General features: G+C 58.3%; 1 protein-coding gene and 1 long non-coding RNA gene across 3 annotated transcripts; one reads left to right on the forward strand and one right to left on the reverse strand.

Moving 5' to 3' along the window:
- Nucleotides 1-1,149: 1,149 nt before the first annotated feature.
- Nucleotides 1,150-13,644, reverse strand: LOC140616188 (uncharacterized). The gene is made up of 2 exons (XR_012016723.1): nt 12,818-13,644; nt 1,150-1,517 (listed from the first exon to the last, which is right to left on the reverse strand). It is a non-coding gene; the product is annotated as an uncharacterized lncRNA (long non-coding RNA).
- On the forward strand, nt 10,269-15,213 carry PTMA (prothymosin alpha). 2 transcript variants are annotated; one of them, XM_072796666.1, is made up of 5 exons: nt 10,269-10,609; nt 13,230-13,301; nt 13,551-13,644; nt 14,139-14,212; nt 14,463-15,213. In XM_072796666.1, exons 1-5 carry the CDS (start codon nt 10,565-10,567, stop codon nt 14,508-14,510), a joined length of 333 nt encoding a protein of 110 aa, XP_072652767.1. In that variant the 5' UTR covers nt 10,269-10,564; the 3' UTR covers nt 14,511-15,213. The 2 variants fall into 2 exon arrangements, with proteins under 2 accessions (XP_072652767.1, XP_072652766.1); XM_072796665.1 differs by having other exon boundaries at nt 10,369-10,609; nt 13,548-13,644.
- Nucleotides 15,214-16,131: the final 918 nt, after the last annotated feature.

Consider the following 16,131-nt stretch of genomic DNA (forward strand, 5'->3'; position numbering starts at 1 on the left):
CGCCCCCGCCCCCAGGTGGGGACAAGGGAGCAGGGATCAGTACCTTCAGGGCACAGCTGGGACACCTGAGACTAATACCACTACCCACACTGCCACAGTTTCTGGAAAGGCGACAATCGTGAGCTTTGTGCACTGGGAAGGGGAATCACCATCAAGTAAGGACAATACAAGTTATCAATATGTTCTAAGTCGAGGGTTGCTCTGTCATTGAGATGTGAGCAGAATGACTGCGGCCCGGTGTCCTGGAAGAGCTCCCATGCCCCCACACTCTGCAGAGTGAGTCAGCTCTCTCCACCTTGACCCCAACTCAGCTCCCACCCCTGCTGGCACATTGGGAGCTTCAGGTCCTTCGCTGGACTCAGAGAGGCTCTAAGCCCCAGAGGGCAGCTGGGGTAGTAAGAGGGTCCTCTCACATTTTATAGGGGATCTGTCAGCCCCTCGGGGTCTCGGGCTTTCCCCAGGGAGCCCGTTCAGGGAGCGAGGGGGTGCTGGGCTGGGTAGTGGCTCTTCCCTGCCTGCCTTTGGGTTCTCTGAAGGACCGGCCCAGGCCCAACCGTGGAACGTCCAGGTTGACGGTCCCAGGAGACGGGCAGGGAGGCTGCGTTCTGAGCTCCTGCAGCTCGTTTCTGGGCGTATTGGGCCACACTTCCTTAAGGCTGAGAAGCAGAGCAGCCCTTGGGGGACACATTCCCGTCACTTGAGGAGAGAGCCCAATCTCAATGACTTGGTGTAAATGCCATAAAGGGGGTCGTGGAGGGGCTGGATTTCATTCATCCTTAAATAATTTGCTGAACTTTACCGTCTCATGGAAAGTCCCCCAAAAGACAAGAGATGGAGACAGGAAACGGAAGGTGGGGTGGAAGTGAAGTGTCAGGGAGGCGCAGAACCACCAGCCACGTTGGGGCAGGGATGCTGGGAAGTGCTGGGAAGGAGCCAGGGCTGGTGAAGGGAGGCGGGCTGGGCCGCTGGGCCAGAGCCTGACAGCCCGTCTCTACCCCATCAGCGCCCTTTGGCGGCCTCCATTTCTTCTTCTGTAAAATGGGGCACCTACCTGGATGGGGGTGAGGCCCACATGGCACAACCTGTGAGGAAGTGCTTTAGGTATCAAAGGGCTCCAGCTGTTTAATAAATTATCACTTTAATTAATTATTTTCAGCCTCAGTTCTAAAGTTTATTGACGTACCTAAAGGCCAACAGAAATAGAATCGCTGAAGAAGTACGGCTAAGGGAAAATATGAGGAAGCCAGGGCTGGGGTTATGTCCATCAACCTCGCGGGATGTCCTGGAACTCCGAAGTGACCTCAAGGTGGGTGCTGAGCTTCCTGCAGCCCAGAGAGGAAAATGTGATTCGGTACAAGACAAGGAGAGTCCCCAACAACAAAATGAGGGGCGCCTGGGTGGCTCAGTCACTTAAGCATCTGCCTTCAGCTCAGGTCATGATCCCAGGATCCTGGGATCGAGCCTGTTGTCCCGCTCCCTGCTCAGCGAGAGGCCTGCTCCCCCTGCTTGTGCTGTCTCTGTATGTCAAATAAATAAAACAAAATAAAATAATGACAAAATGAAGCACACTATTCAAGAGAAATCTTAGGAGGTTGTTACTGGTTCCCATTTTACAGGTGAAAAAACCGAGAATTGCTGACCTGCACTAAACGGCAGAGGTGGGGGGGAGCCCTGATCCAATGGGATCTTATCCACCCCCAGGGGGACAGGAAGGGGATACCTGGAGTTTACAGTCCTATCCATCAGGCCACACTGTCCTGCTGGTGCTAGAGGCCAGAGAGAAATTTGTCCTGTGCATCGCTATAAAGGGAACATTGTGCAGTATTGTACCTCCAGGGCTCAGTCAGGCCATGGTGAACAGCAGCCTGGAGAAATGTTCAAGACAGATGTTACCAGTTGTCTACTGATGCCATGAAAAAGCTCAGTGGAACATCCTAGGAACACTTAGTTTCTGGTAGGCTGATTTTCTGGTGGGCCCCTGGTGGCAAACAGTTGCAAAACGTCCTTCCCCTCAGGTCTCCAGGTTGCTCTGGAAAAAGTCTTGCCCCACGACCAGACATCACCAATCTGGGGAAGACTTCTCTGCAATTCCTAGAGTCTGAGAGGTGCCGGCTGGGGGGACAAGGGCCTCAGTCAGTGAAAATAAACTTACGGATTGACAGAAGGGACCCCAAGATCCTGTCCCTAATGTTTAAGGAGGTGGGGTGGGCAGAGGCTGATGGCAGTGGGGTCACTTAGGACCAGTGACTTGTTCCTGCAAGTGGAGCTCTGGAGCTGGGTACCCAGTTCCAAATCCCAGCTCTGACACTTTGGGCCACACACCTGCCTGCTCTGTGCCTCAGTTTCCCCTTTCAGGAGGTGGGGATGGCAACAAGCCTCACGGGATTGAACAAGTTAATATGCCTAGAACTCAGCACCATGTCTGGCCTAGAGTTTGTCCAGGAAAGCAGGAGCTGCCACTGGTTTCCTGTGGCCGCTCTACTCTTGCACCTACAATATGCTGGGGTTGTGACTATGGTCACTTGCTGTGCTCATGATGGGACAGGTCTGTGGGGTTTCAGCCGTGCAACAGAGTGGAAGGGCACACTTGGAATGTCTCTGTTCAGCTGGGGCAAGCCAGGTTTCAGAAGAGCCCCCCTTCCCAGTGACCCTCCTGCCGCATTTTCTCCTTCATGCACTCAGCCTGGCTTGGTTTCACACTGGAGCTGCCAAGACTCTCACTCCTGCTCTCGCCCTCACATCTTACCCTGACTTCAGGCTCTTGCTGAGCCCTGCTTGCTCCAGAATGTACCCCCTGACCACTCTGGTCTGCCCTGGTCTCTTGAGATTTGGAGTCGGGTACAGCTAGGGCCCTAGGCATTCAGTGAGAGGGAGGGTGGGTGGCATGGAGCCCTAGGAGCCAGGGCCAAGGGGGCTCTATTCCTGGCCAGGGGCCACTGTGTTGGCAAATCAGCCTCCCATTCTGGGTCCCAGTGCCTCCATCTGTAGAATGAGGCTCTTTTCCATCCTCTCCATCTGCAGGGGGTGCCTGCCATAACTGCTTGAAGTGTGTTCAATTTTTCTCTTCTCCTCTGGCACAGAGCAGGTGTCAGCATCCTGGGATGGGGGCTCAGTGGAATGTTGGGCCCGATTCCATTTGATTCAGAGCAATTGAACGGTCATTTCTTGATGAAGTATAGCCAGATAGAAAAGGCAGAGGGCCACACCAAGTGGGGGCATGACCAGACTGCCCTGCCACCAGCAGCTCACAGCACACACAGGGAGGTGGGTGCTTATGTGATTGTCCAGGTCCAGTGATTCCCCTCTCATTTTAGCCCAGATAATGGGAACAAGGTGGGAACAGTAAAAGGACTTGCTTAGAACCAGTGTCAGGCACGCCTAGGAGTGGATCCTCGTGCGCCTGACTCCTCCTGGAGGCCCTGAGAAGAAGAGAGGCTGGGGCTGCAGAAAGCAAGCATGGAGAACCCCCACTGCTGCTAGGCCACAGCCTTCCATGAAGCTGAGAGCTCTGAGTAACCAGAAGCTGGGATTCTCCGTCAGGATGTTTGGCCCTCCCTGCTTTGAGGGCTGCTTCATTTCATGTAGGCTCACTTTTAAACATAAATCGTTAATTTCTAATTTCCCTTTTTATGTTTCTGCAGGTATTCAGAACACATTTTACTTTCTATCAGGAATGTCCTTGAATCCAAATTCAGCCTTTATAGTAGTGGTGACTTCTGAAAAACATTCTGGAATACATTTTATCATCCTGAAAAATCTCAATTGAGGTGAATCTCCAACAGATCACATATGGCCCAAGACTGATTACTACCAAGGTGAGAAATACTTTGGGGGCTCTCAAAACCACATCCTGGCCAAGGACTTTGCAACTCAGAGGGCTGTGGCCCTGTGAACAGCCGAGGAGCAGGGACAAGCAGCCATGCTGTTTTCACCCTGGGAGCTAGGCCATCTTCTCTCTAGCAAGTGGGAAGACTGAGATCTTGCCAGGAGCCAAGTGGACTGGTAGGTATCTGGCTGATGCTTTTGAGGTAACACTCTTAAAGTGCTTCAGTGGCAAGAGATGGCACGACCTGGCGAAAGCCGCTGAGAGCCAGTGAACAGTCGCAGTGCAAGGCCTGGCCCCAACACAGCAATTGAGAACATGCTGCAGCTGGGGAAAGTTCTGGCTGGAGTGGCTCTTGGTTCACGTGTGTGAACGCTTTCCTCTTAGGCATTCATTCATTCATTCATTCGAGAGTGTGTGAGAGTGGGGGTGGGGCAGAGCCAGAGGGAAAGAATCTTAAGCAGGCTCCATGCTTGGCATGGAGCCTAACACAGGGCTTGATCTCAGGACCCTGAGATCATGACTCCAGCTGAAATCAAGACAAATCAAGAGCCAGTTGCTTAACTGGCTGAGCCACCCAGGCGCCCCTCCTCTCAGGCTTTAAATGCATGAGGAGCTCACATTTCTCTGGAAAAGGAGTCGCCGCTTTCCCTTCTCTGGGAAGGTTTGGGTTTTAAGGTAATAATGCTTCATCCTGGTTTGAGATTTTCCTACAGAATTGTCCAAGTGAGTTCCTTGATTTTCTCCCGGGAGAGTCTCAGAAAACCTCTTGGGGGAGAGAGTATTTTTGAAAGGAGCCTGAGAAATCTCCCCCTGTTCTAGAGACCCCAGCTCCCACCTGGATCTAGAAACAGATTCCCATGCTCACGACTGTCACTGCGCATGGCAGCCTTCACTGCACGTGGCAGTCGAGAGCCCTCCCCGGAGGTGCGGGAGGTCCTGATCCCAGTGCCGCCAGCTTGCTCTGTGATCTCTGCTAAGCCCTTCAATCCTTCTGCTCTGCCATGTGCAAACCAAATGCTCCCAGCGTCACCCTGGGTTCTCCATGGCAAAGACGAGCAGAATCCAAGTGGGAGGCTGTTTTTCAGGACCCTTCTCAGCGGTGGTTAGAGATTTCTTCAGAAATGCCATTCTTACCAGGTTGTGAAGAAGGACTGCACCAGTGTGACACACGTGTCCCGGTGTGCCTGGGAGTTTCCTGGTTGAAGCACTGAGAGTTCCATGTCCTGGAGCAATGGGGACAGTTGGTCACCCTGTCCGTGCTCCCCTTTGGTGTGAGAGAGTGAGCAAATTCCAGCTGGTGGTGAGTCCTCCATCTCTTACACCCCCTAATTAAGCCTGGAGGTGGCTTCTCTGTCTGGGTGAAGGAAGACCTATTGGAGATTAACAGAGGAGAGGAAAAAAAAAAAAAAAAACAAACAGAGGAGAGGAAAGCAGACACTTCAAGATGTCGAAAAGCCTGCCTCTCCCCAACTTCAGGCTTACCTGGACTGGGACTTCTGCCTGGCAGGGGGCACACAGACCCTCCTCCTGTCTTACTAGGTTCCAGTCTCACTAGGTTCCCACGTGGGGCCAGGTGGCAAGAAGGGACAGGTGCGGAGATGCCCAGTTCAATGTCTCCTCCTGTCACATAGAGGCGTCTGACCTTTCCTTGGCTGCTGCACCCTCACAGGCACTGACGGGCAGGGCCACTGATGTGTGCCTCTGGCACACGTGCTCCCCCAGCCAGCACCTTCACCTGCCAGCCTGATGCTGGACCCACGCACTCACAAACGGTAACCAGAGCTTAAGCAAAACACCCACGGAGCCTGAGTTGTGCAGAGAGGGGAGCACACACACAGATGGATGTGGGGATGCAGGAGAGCAGCGCAGGGAAGGGCAGGGACAGGCAGAGGATTCCGAGAGACGCCACAGGGGGCATGTGCCCGGGAGTGAACTGCCATCAGGGCACGAGCGTGCTCAGGAGGTGGCGGTGGCTTTGGACACAGCACACACCCCTCCCCCAGCCTCCTTAGCTAGTCTCCAACCAGAGCTCCAGTTTGGCATCATTTTTGGGGCAGGCCCTGAATGCCAAGAGATGTCCCCCACTCTCTTCCTGCCAGGCAGGAGCCTCTTGGGGCTGCCAGACCTGTGTAGGTACCAGGGCCCTCTGGCATAGCTCCCTGGGAGAACGGGCAGGCCCGGACGTGCTGCACAAGGGAGCAGGCGTGTGGGGGGTGGCTCTTACACAATCCCATCCGGGCTCCGCAAGGCGGGAGAGTTGAAAGGCCGCTGGCAGCTCCCCAGGCCCTTATGCCCAGGCAAGGAAACCACAGCCTGAAATGCCTGGCTTTCTGAAGGGCGGGAAGGCGGGATTTTTTTGAGGCCTGCTCCACTCAGGCTTCCTCCCAGACTCTGTCATTCCTCTGAGGCCAGAGGGGCTGCCAAGCATGTCGGGCACCGAATCAGAGGCTTCCAGAAACTCAGCTAGACTGGTGCCCTCATTTCCCACTGAATATGGGAAGAATTTGTTAAAGACAGTCTTCCTTTGCACAGAGACCTGCAAACAGTGAAACCAATCCCCTTGGGTACAGAGAGCCGCTGGAAAATGAGGTCCTGAGAACACTGATGGTGTACCTGGATGTGCCAGACGTGATTTCAAGCACTTTCTGAATATTAACCGGTTCAATTCTCACCATAACCCCAGAAGGTGGGCCCTGTCATTGTCATCTCCATTCTTTAGAGGTGGGGAGTAACTTGCCCGGGTTGCCACAGCTGGTTATGACCACACGGTCATAACCATATATGCACCCAAGCAGCTTTACCACCATTTATAGCCTTTTTGGCCTTTGGGGAATCAAGCAGAATTGTGAGACAACTAATTAGGAATATGCTGGAAATGGCTTAGGAGCAAGGGTTGCAAATCTAAGTGCCTAGAGGGCCAGGCAGGTGAAATATATAAATGTGTGACTCACACCTGGCGGGGAGAGGCCTGTGGTCCCAACTGGAGAATGTGTAGGCAACCTAGAGAAGTCCTTATACAAATTCCTTAGAACAAAACTTGCCTGGAAGCCATTTCCCACTCCCCCACCCCCACTCCTCCCACCCCACCCCATGGCTTAGAGCAGCTCTGACATAAGCCTACTGCCTCCTAACATAAGCCTACTGCCTCGGACAGGCACCAGGAAATGTGACCTAACAGGGCATGCTAGCTTGTCTGGGGGAGTTTGAAAGGACACAGAAGGAGGAAAGGACAGAGATACTTCAGTGAGTGGAAGTGACAGAGGGCAGGAAGAACAGCAAAGATGTGAGTTACCTGTCCCTGGAGGAAGGAAGCCCTTGATCGCCCAAAGAACTCTATCACTTATGAGTCCAGGGAGATCCAAGGAAGCCACTTCTGCTCCAGGACTCATCTAACAAGACAGACTCCTCCATTTTAGGATTTTTACCCGAGGGTAGCCAAGGTGGCTCAGCGGTTTGGCATCACCTTTGGCCCAGGGTGTGATCCTGGAGACCCGGGATCGAGTTCCATGTCAGGCTCCCTGCAGGGAACCTGCTTCTCCCTCTGCCTGTGTCTCTGCCTCTCTCTGTTTCTCATGAATAAATAAAAAATCTTAAAAAAAAAAAAAAAAAAGGATTTTCACCCCGGTCTGGTCACTGATTCATTTGGTCACTTGCTATAACCCCTTGGTCTGCTTTTTTGATTTGTTACAAGTAAAGTGATAGCATATTAGAGGTTGAAGGTACAAATTTGCTGATTTTCAATTGGTTTTGACCTACAAAAACATCAGTTTCATAGGATTCAACCCTATAATTGTCCTGTCTACCTTGCAAGGTGCAGAGGATAAATGAAAATGTTTGAAGCATGAGCCGAAGATTCACTGCTATGTACACAGCAGGCACCCTGTGAGTGCTTGGTGGATGTAAATACCGGTTCCAGAACCAGGTGGGCATGAACCCTCCTTACCGCTTCTAGCAAAGCCAAATGCCTGGGGACAGGGTCAGGCAAAGCAGTTCTTCGAGGGAAATTCACACACATTCGGCTCTTTCCGGATGTTTGCGCCAGTGCATTCCATTCCCTCCCCCCCCCCCCGCCCGCCCAGAATCCAGAAGTCATGTCCAGTTTTCAGCTTGGACACAGAGACAACTGCCCAAAGCCACCATCCAGGGAGGGAAGAAGCCTCAATCGCTTAGATGTGGCATAGACTAAGTTAGTTCTCCAAGCATCCGGCTTTTGTGGACCGAACAGTCCCTTCTAGGGTAACCAGAGCTTAATGGATGCACCGCAGGTAGAAGGCGCTGTCCCGCCTCATCTACGTGGCGTCGCCGCACAAGCCCTCCTCTTCTCCGAGGCTGTGGCACAAAGGAGGGGGTCGCAGCGACAGCGGCCAAAGAGCCCTTTCCTCCTCTGGGGCGAAGGGCGGCCCCAGGTCTGAGCGCAGTAAACGCAACTGGCCCGGGGGCGGGGGGGGGGGGGGCGAACAAAGAGTTGGGACGCGTGGTCCTCGGGGACACCATCGTGAGCCCCTTGGGTTGGAGCGCGCCCACCTGCGGGGAAAATCCCCCTTCCAGCCATTGGGGTGCCGGGGGTGGGAGGTGGGGGGCAGGACTGAGGCCCGCGGGCGCCCCCTCCGCTGCCGCGCACCCGGGACGGGATGGCGACCGCCAAGCAACAGGAGGCGGCGCGGCTGTCCCGCCCTGTCCAACACCTGTCCTGCGTTCCTCCCGGCCAAAGGACAGGGAGCCCGGGCTTCTCTCTGCCCCGCGCACAGGCCGCCAGGTGTGAACCAGGATGCGGGCCTGACGCGTGCGGCACCGGGGACGTGGGGCGGGGGGCCCAGCCCCGGGTGGCGCCCCGGCGCGCCGCGCCTCCTGCAGGCCGGGCAGCGGAGCCGGGCCCGAGGCGGCGGCCGGGCGGCTGCGTGGGCAGCTCAGCGCAGGGGTCTCGCGGTGGAACGGGGTCAGCGAGCCCCTGGCCTAGGAGAACCGAGAGGGGCGCCTCAGGCTCTCCGGCCGTTCCTCGCTTGAAGCTCTACGGGACTTGGCATCCGTCCCTCCTCCGCGACTTCACACTCCGGGTTTTCTCCATTCCCAGATCCGCGGCCCCAAGAGACAGACAGCGGAACCCGCCAATGGCGGGGCGCAAAGCGTCAACTTTGTGTTCGCCCGCCACTCTCCGCCAGTGTGCGCCCGTTTCTCCGGAGTCCCGCCTTCCGTGTCGGGCGCCCCCTTCTGGCAACACACGGATGAACCTTATCTGTCGCCATGTTGAGTGCGGCAGTTATTTTTTTTCTGGAACACTTTCCCACCTGTTCTAGTCTTTCTTCCCACACAACTGGTTTCGCAGCCCCTCAGTCAGTTGCGGTGGCGGTGAGGAGGGTGTGATCTGCGGTTTCCGGCTCGTTTGCGTGATCGGGGCGCCACGTCACGCCACGCTTGCCGAGCCCAGCGCCATCTTGAGTGTGGCGCCTTGATGGTTCCCTTCTCAGGGCTCCGCGTGGTTCCCTAAATGGCGCCCCAAACTTCAAGGAGTCCCCAAGGACTAGAGCAACCGGTCTAAGGGGCGAGTGTTTGCCCCGGCAAACTCTCAGGGTGTAAGTTCATACGCCCCTCGCAGCGCCTGAAGTGCGGAGAGCGGGCCGGCTCGATGGCCGGGCCCGTTAGGAGGCTCCCCGAGGCTGGCGCGACGGCAGTGACCGCTCGGGGCAGGCGCAGTCCAGGGCGCTGGAGTGCGGGGCCGGCTGTGTGGTGCGACGCCCGTGGGCTGCCCTGCTCGAAGGCAGGAGCCCGCCCCGGCCCGCGAGTCCCCTCGAAGCATGAATTCCACCCAGGGCGTGTGTGTGCGTGTGCCTGGCACGGAGCCCACTCGGCGGCTGGCTCAGGCGGCCAATGCGGGGGGCGGGCAGCGGGGCCACCTCTTCGAAGACCCGGGGCGCCTGGGGCCGGGCAGAGGGCGTGGAGGAGGTAGAGACGGGGCGGCCCAGGAGCGCGGCTCTCGGCCACGAGCCCTCGCGGCTCGACGCAGGGCTCCTACCCCCTCGCCCTGGGGCGATTCTCGGTCGAAGGTGCCCCGGCGCGGGGGGCGGGCACCTCCCCGGGCACCGCACAGGGCGCCGCCCCGGGCGAGCGCGGCCCAGCACCCGGCCTTCCCCTCCCCCTCGCTGGCAGCCGTCGTGCGCGCCGGCCGCCGCCTCCTCTTCCCTCCCCCTCCTTCCGAGCAGCCGTGGGGAGGGGAGGAGGGGGGCTGGGCGGGCGGCTTTGCCGCGCTTTGGCTTTCTGCGTCAGCAGCCCCAGCAAAACAGCGGCGGGAGCGCGCGCCCCGAGCGCGCTCGTGCGCCCTCCCCCCGCGGCGCCGGCGCCGCCGAGACCCGGCAAACTAAGGCCCTGAATGACAGTGCGGCCGGCGACTGCGCAGCGCGGGACGCACCAAGGCACTGCCGCTTTAAGCACGCTTGCCCATTGTTCGGAATCGAGCCAATGAGAGAGCGCCCGCTCCCTGCGCTCAGCCAATAGCATCCGGGCAGAGGAGGCCGAGGGCCGCCCACTAATCTATATTAAAGGTTCTGGCGCCGCGTGAGTTCCCCACTGGCTGCTCTGAAAAGCCATCTTTGCATTGTTCCTGTGTCCGGCTCCCCGTTCGCCGCAACCACCTCCGCCGCGCGCCTCCTCCGCCTCCGCGGACTCCGGCAGCTCCCTCGCCAGAGTCCTCGAACTCTTGCTCTCTTTTTAATCCGCTGCATCGGATCACCGGCGTGCCCCATCATGTCAGACGCGGCCGTGGACACCAGCTCCGAGATCACCACCAAGGTGAGGCTGGACGCCGCCCGCCCCTTCGGGCTCCGCGCGCTGCTGCCGCCGGAGCGGTGTTTGGCGCGCGCGGCCGCCGGGCTGCCCCGAACCCGGTTTCGCTTTCTCCGGCGGAGGGACCTCTCGCCCCCGGCCTAGGCCCCCGGGCAGCCCACTCTTTTGTGTGCGGGGGGGGGGGGGCGGGAAGCACCGCGGCAGACGCGATGCCCGTCGGGGAGTGGGCCGGGCGCCCTCGGGGCTCCGGGAGGCGGGCGCGGGGGTTCAGCGACTCGGGTGGCGGGTGCTCCACGGTTCCTGAAACTTGTTTGTGACTCGTCTGGAAGGTGGCGGGAGACGAGGGGCCGGGCAGGGGGGTCGTCAGCCCGCAGGGCGCACGGAAATAACTTTGAAACTCGAGCGCGTTTGGAATCGGAAGTGCCGGTGGCGGGGGGGGGGGGCGCGTGCGGGCGCGGGCCGGCTGCGGGAAGTGGCGGCTCCGCAACGAGCGCCCGCCGGCGGCGCTGCTCTTTGTTCGGAGCCCGGCCGCCTCGTTTCGCGCCTTGCGGTCGGTCCGAGGTGGTTTATGTGGCCCGCGGTCCGCCAAGGCGGCGTGGGGCAGCGGGTCGGCCGACCGCGACGTCGATTGTCTGCGCGGAGGTGTGAAGGTCTCCTCCGCCCTGGGTGCCCGCAGGGAGGGCGGGGGTAGGCGTCCTCCGGGAGGAGTGCGCCCGGGAGCAGCCGCCCAGCTCCAATAATTCACCAGCGGTGCCGGGCTTGGCTGTGGAGGAGGCGAGCCCACGCGCCTTTGGGGAGGAAACGGAAAGTGAAGGAACGGCGCGCCGGGGCGACGATGGGCGCCCCCCGCGGCTGCCCGGGAGCACCGTGTGCGCGGCCGCCCCGGAGCCGACGCGGACGAACAAAAGCTGTGGCCGGGGCTGGCCGGCGGCGGGGTCGCGCCGGGCGCCGGGGCTTGTCGGGGCCTGACGCTTCCGAGCTCCCTGCCCTCGGTCTTGAGGTCCTGCGCGTTTGGCGCAGCTCCGGGTCTGCGCGCTGGGTCGTTCCGGCGGCCCGCGCGGGGAGCGTCTCCGTCTCCGCCCTCGGCGGGAGCGCGGCACCCTGAGGCGGATCGGTTTTTTTCACCTAAGGTTCTGGTCCGTGCCCCTGTGGGTCCGGGCGGGAGTCACCTTGGCGTCTCCTTAACCTCTATGCCCGTGGCGTCACCTCTGGCTTTCTCCCAGGGGTGACTCCCCCGGCGGAGCGGAGCTTGCGCCCGGGATCTCCGCAAGGGCTCCAGCCGGCCGCCTCCGGGCGCAGCCCGAGAACTAGTTGGGTGGGGGAGGGTCGGCCCTCGCCGGCGCGGACGTTCGATTCCCTGCAAGGTGCTTTCCCGCCGGGAGCAATAAATAGCCCCGTGGACCGCGCGTCCCCGACGGCCTCGGGCTGCGGGACTGCAAAAGCCCCGCGGACTTCGGGGCGGCCTCCCGCGGGACTTTGCCCGCCAAATGCAGAGAGAGGGGCCCGCGCGTGGAGGCCTGCGGTGGAAGCGTCGAGAGGCCCGGAAAGGCTGGCGCGCAGGTCGCGCGGCGGCCGGGCCCGCGCAGCCCGCAGGCTCCGGGTCTCCAGGGTCAGGGGCGCACTCGCGGCCCCGGGCCACGTGCTCCGCGCGCGCGGTGCGTGCCGAGGCCCGCGCGCAAAGCCCGCCGGGCGGGGGCTGCGCGCCTGCGCGCCGCGTTCTCCCCGCCCCCACCCGCTCCCCGGGGCTTCGGCCGCCAGGGGGCGGGAGCGGGCGGCGCCGGGGTTCGCGGCCCGCCGGCCGGTGGTAATGGGGTCGACAGGTGCCCCGGGGCCGCTCGCTGGACGGAGGCCGAGCTGCGCCCGGCCCGGCGCCTGTTTGTGTTGGCGGCTGGATCGGCAGGGCCAGGTGGAAAAAGTTACTGGGCTTCGGGCGCCAGCGGCCTCTGGGAAGCCGGCGGCGTCCGCCCCTCGAGGTGCGCCGTGACGAGCGGGCGGCCGGCGGCGACCAAGAGCTCCGGGGGCCGCTGTGCAGCCAGGACGTTGGTGCGCTCGGGGCTTCCAGAGACCTGCGCCCAAGGCCTGCCGGGGAGCTGCCGGGGAGCTGCCGGCCCGCCTGTGAGGACTCCCCCGCCCCTTCCCGGGCCGGCCGCCCACGGGCTTCTCCCGCAGCGCCCCGGCCCTCCCTCCATTAGCTTATTTATTTATGGCACATACCTGCTGTCTTCCAAGGAGGATGTGTGAGGCGGAGCTCTCTGGTTGGAAACCAGTCTGCGAAGGGAGTGCGAGTGGAGTGTTCCCGGGCTCGTCTGCCCGGCCAGACGGGTTTATGGCTGCGGTGCCACATGGCTCTTCCCTGTCTGCAGATGCAGGAGTAGGGGCAGTGGGAGCAACTGCAGAGGGTTCTTTTTTTTGTTGTTGTTTTTTGGTGTTTCTTCAGAGTTGAGAAATTGGAAACTCTGACCACAAACTGGGTATCCTGTGGCTCCCCCTTCCTGTATTTCCAAGCGTAACACGGGGCTGTTAGGACATCAGATCAGTGCGACATTGATGCCCTTTTGAGTCCTGGGCCTCTTTACCAGCTCAGGGGTTCTCCAAAGACTTACTGGTTCCCTCTTACTTTTTGAAGGACTTAAAGGAGAAGAAGGAAGTTGTGGAGGAGGCAGAGAATGGAAGAGACGCGCCTGCTAATGGGAACGCTGTGAGTGTCTGTCTTGCCCGTGCTGCCCTAGCTGCTCCTGGCTGGAAGTGCTCTCCAGCTTGGGCTTAGTCTGGGGCGAGCAAGGAGGTTGTCCTTGGGTAGTTCCTGTATCGCGGTCTTCTGCTGGAACGTTAGGAAGAGGAGTTAAGGTCTTGTGCCTGGTCTGGGGCCCCGGGTGCATTGGGTGGGGCCTGGGGGAAGGGGTGGTGATCTGTTATTAACAACCTGGTATGTTTTTCTGTCGAGGAGAATGAGGAAAATGGGGAGCAGGAGGCTGACAATGAGGTAGATGAAGAAGAGGAGGAAGGCGGGGAGGAAGAAGAGGAGGAGGAGGAAGGTGATGGTGAGTAGCCTTGTTTGTCTCCCTTTTTAGGGGGTGCTTTTCCCTGGACTTGTCGAGCAAAGGGGCAGGAATTGAGAATTCCTGGGGTGCAGACGGGTTGGACCACCTGCAGCTGGGTTTGTACAGTGCAGTTGGACTATGGTTTTAGGCTAGTGAAGCTGTGCCCACATACCCACACTCCCACCAGGTGACCCACGTGCTGATTTGTTATTCTGTCCTGTTTGGGGGCAGCTGCTTGGGTCCTCTTTCCCCCTAAAGACCAGTGCCTACATGGGTGGCGCGGTACCCTGAATGCCTGGTTTGTCAGGCAGCAGAGATAAGGAATACTCCTCTTCCTTGGCGAATCTGTTACTGGGAGGTCTTCTGAGGAGCTGCAGTGTTGTCATGTCCCCACCCCACCCAAGTTTGGGCTGTCACTGGGCGGGTAGAGTACCAGGATTCTTCTGGTTGGTTGAGAAAGGAAGTGTGGTTTACTCTGGGGTTTGGTTCTACAGGAGAGGAAGAGGATGGAGATGAAGATGAGGAGGCCGAGGCAGCTACGGGCAAACGGGCAGCTGAAGACGATGAGGTGGGTTCTGGCTTGGGTGGGGTCAGGATCTGAGGCACTATATATAGCCAGAGGGGCTGATTCGGACTTGGGTGGTGTGGTCCCAAAAGGCTCCCTTATCTTGAGCAGGAACAGGAAAGAACTCTAGGCCTGGCTTTTCCAGAGCTCTGGAAGCTTCTGGAGTGGCAAGTGCTTGGTCCTGGTCTCTCCCCATAGGAGTTGGGGTGGGTCCAATGGGCTGCAGGGGCCTTGACCTCCTTTCTCTGTGCAGGATGACGACGTCGACACCAAGAAGCAGAAGACTGATGAGGATGACTAGACAGCAAAAAAAAAAGGAAAAGTTAAACTTAACAAAAAAAAGGCCACCGTGACCTATTCACCCTCCACTTCCCGTCTCAGAATCTAAACGTGGTCACCTTCGAGTAGAGAGTCCCGCCCGCCTGCCCAACGCGGGCAGCGCCACCCGCAGATGACACACGCTCTCCGCCACCCAACCAAAACCACAACGTGAATTTGCAACAGGGGAGGAAAAAAGAACCAAAACTTCCAAGGCCCTGCTTTTTTTCTTAAAAGTACTTTAAAAAGGAAAATTTGTTTGTATTTTTTATTTACATTTTATATTTTTGTACATATTGTTAGGGGTCAGCCATTTTTAATGATCTCGGATGACCAAACCAGCCTTCGGAGCGTTCTCTGTCCTACTTCTGACTTTACTTGTGGTGTGACCATGTTCATTATAATCTCAAAGGAGAAAAAAAACCTTGTAAAAAAAGCAAAAACAACAACAAAAAAACAATCTTATTCCGAGCATTCCAGTAACTTTTTTTGTGTATGTACTTAGCTGTACTATAAGTAGTTGGTTTGTATGAGATGGTTAAAAAGGCCAAAGATAAAAGGTTTCTTTTTTTCCTTTTTTGTCTATGAAGTTGCTGTTTATTTTTTTTGGCCTGTTTGATGTATGTGTGAAACAATGTTGTCCAACAATAAACCGGAATTTTATTTTGCTGAGTTGTTCTAACAAAGCTGTCTCAAGCCTGGTTTTTCGGTGTTTCAGTTTGGACTTTTCTGGGGAGAGAGGCAAGGATGGGAGGGGGAGGATTGGGAGGATCTTGAGCTGGAACACAGCTGTATTTCCTGGGGATAGTGGGCTGAAGACCCAAGTTGGCAAGGAGGATGGGTTATGCCGCTTGGGCAGCTAGGTGGGTGGCCATGGTGGTCAAGGGCTGAGCTGCAGCCGGTCACCAAGACCTGGCGGGAGGGCGCTGGCCTTAGCGCTTGTGAAGGGGATGCTGCTTGTCTGGGTTGGTCTACTGAATGTACCAAGAGCCTTTACCCAGGACCACACCAATGGATACCATGTGGGCCAGGGTGCCCTGGAAGGCAAAGTCCGTGTCCTCGGGCCCTCCAGATGGACAGGCTACATGTGGCACTGCAGTCTTGGAGGCCCTGGGGTTGGGGTAGCATGGGCCAAGACCTCAGACAAGCACCCCACAGTGGGACAACAAGTAACTTGGCCTTCTCCATTGAGGCCTCACCCAGTTAGCTTGGTGACTGTGGCTCCCCCTGGTGGTGGCAGGTGCCACCTTGTCCCTTTGGACTTCTAGTGGCACTAACTGCAGCTTTACCCTAATCCTCCAAGCTCTGCCCTGGAGAAAGGTAGGACCTTGGTTAGGCACGTGGCCAGCCTTCCGCTTGAGCACAGTTGGAGATGGTGGGTGGGCTCTTCGGATTTTCAGACATAGAGTTGGGAGCAGTGAGCAGCGAGTCAAAAACTTCACAAGTGAGGGTGAGCAGAAGTTCAAGCCCTCGGGAAAGCAAGCTGTCAGCCCACTAAGCCTGTGTTTTGTCAGCTGGCCTGGGGCCTGCAGATGCACTTCACAAGCAGAAGCCCCCTGCAAGTGTCCAGTGTGCCCCCGAGTCAGGTGGTACCCATTCTCTAG

This window comes from Canis lupus, chromosome 24 (genome assembly GCF_048164855.1).
Source record: "Canis lupus baileyi chromosome 24, mCanLup2.hap1, whole genome shotgun sequence".
Classification (NCBI taxonomy): Eukaryota; Metazoa; Chordata; class Mammalia; order Carnivora; family Canidae; genus Canis; species Canis lupus.

Bases quoted from the DNA above. Each gene is read 5' to 3' on its own strand.
- PTMA (XM_072796665.1), top strand. From the start codon at position 10,565: ATGTCAGACGCGGCCGTGGACACCAGCTCCGAGATCACCACCAAG. The intron at 10,610-13,229 runs GTGAGGCTGGAC...TACTTTTTGAAG, and splicing joins GCTCCGAGATCACCACCAAG to GACTTAAAGGAGAAGAAGGA. The intron at 13,645-14,138 runs GTGAGTAGCCTT...TTGGTTCTACAG, and splicing joins GGAGGAGGAGGAAGGTGATG to GAGAGGAAGAGGATGGAGAT.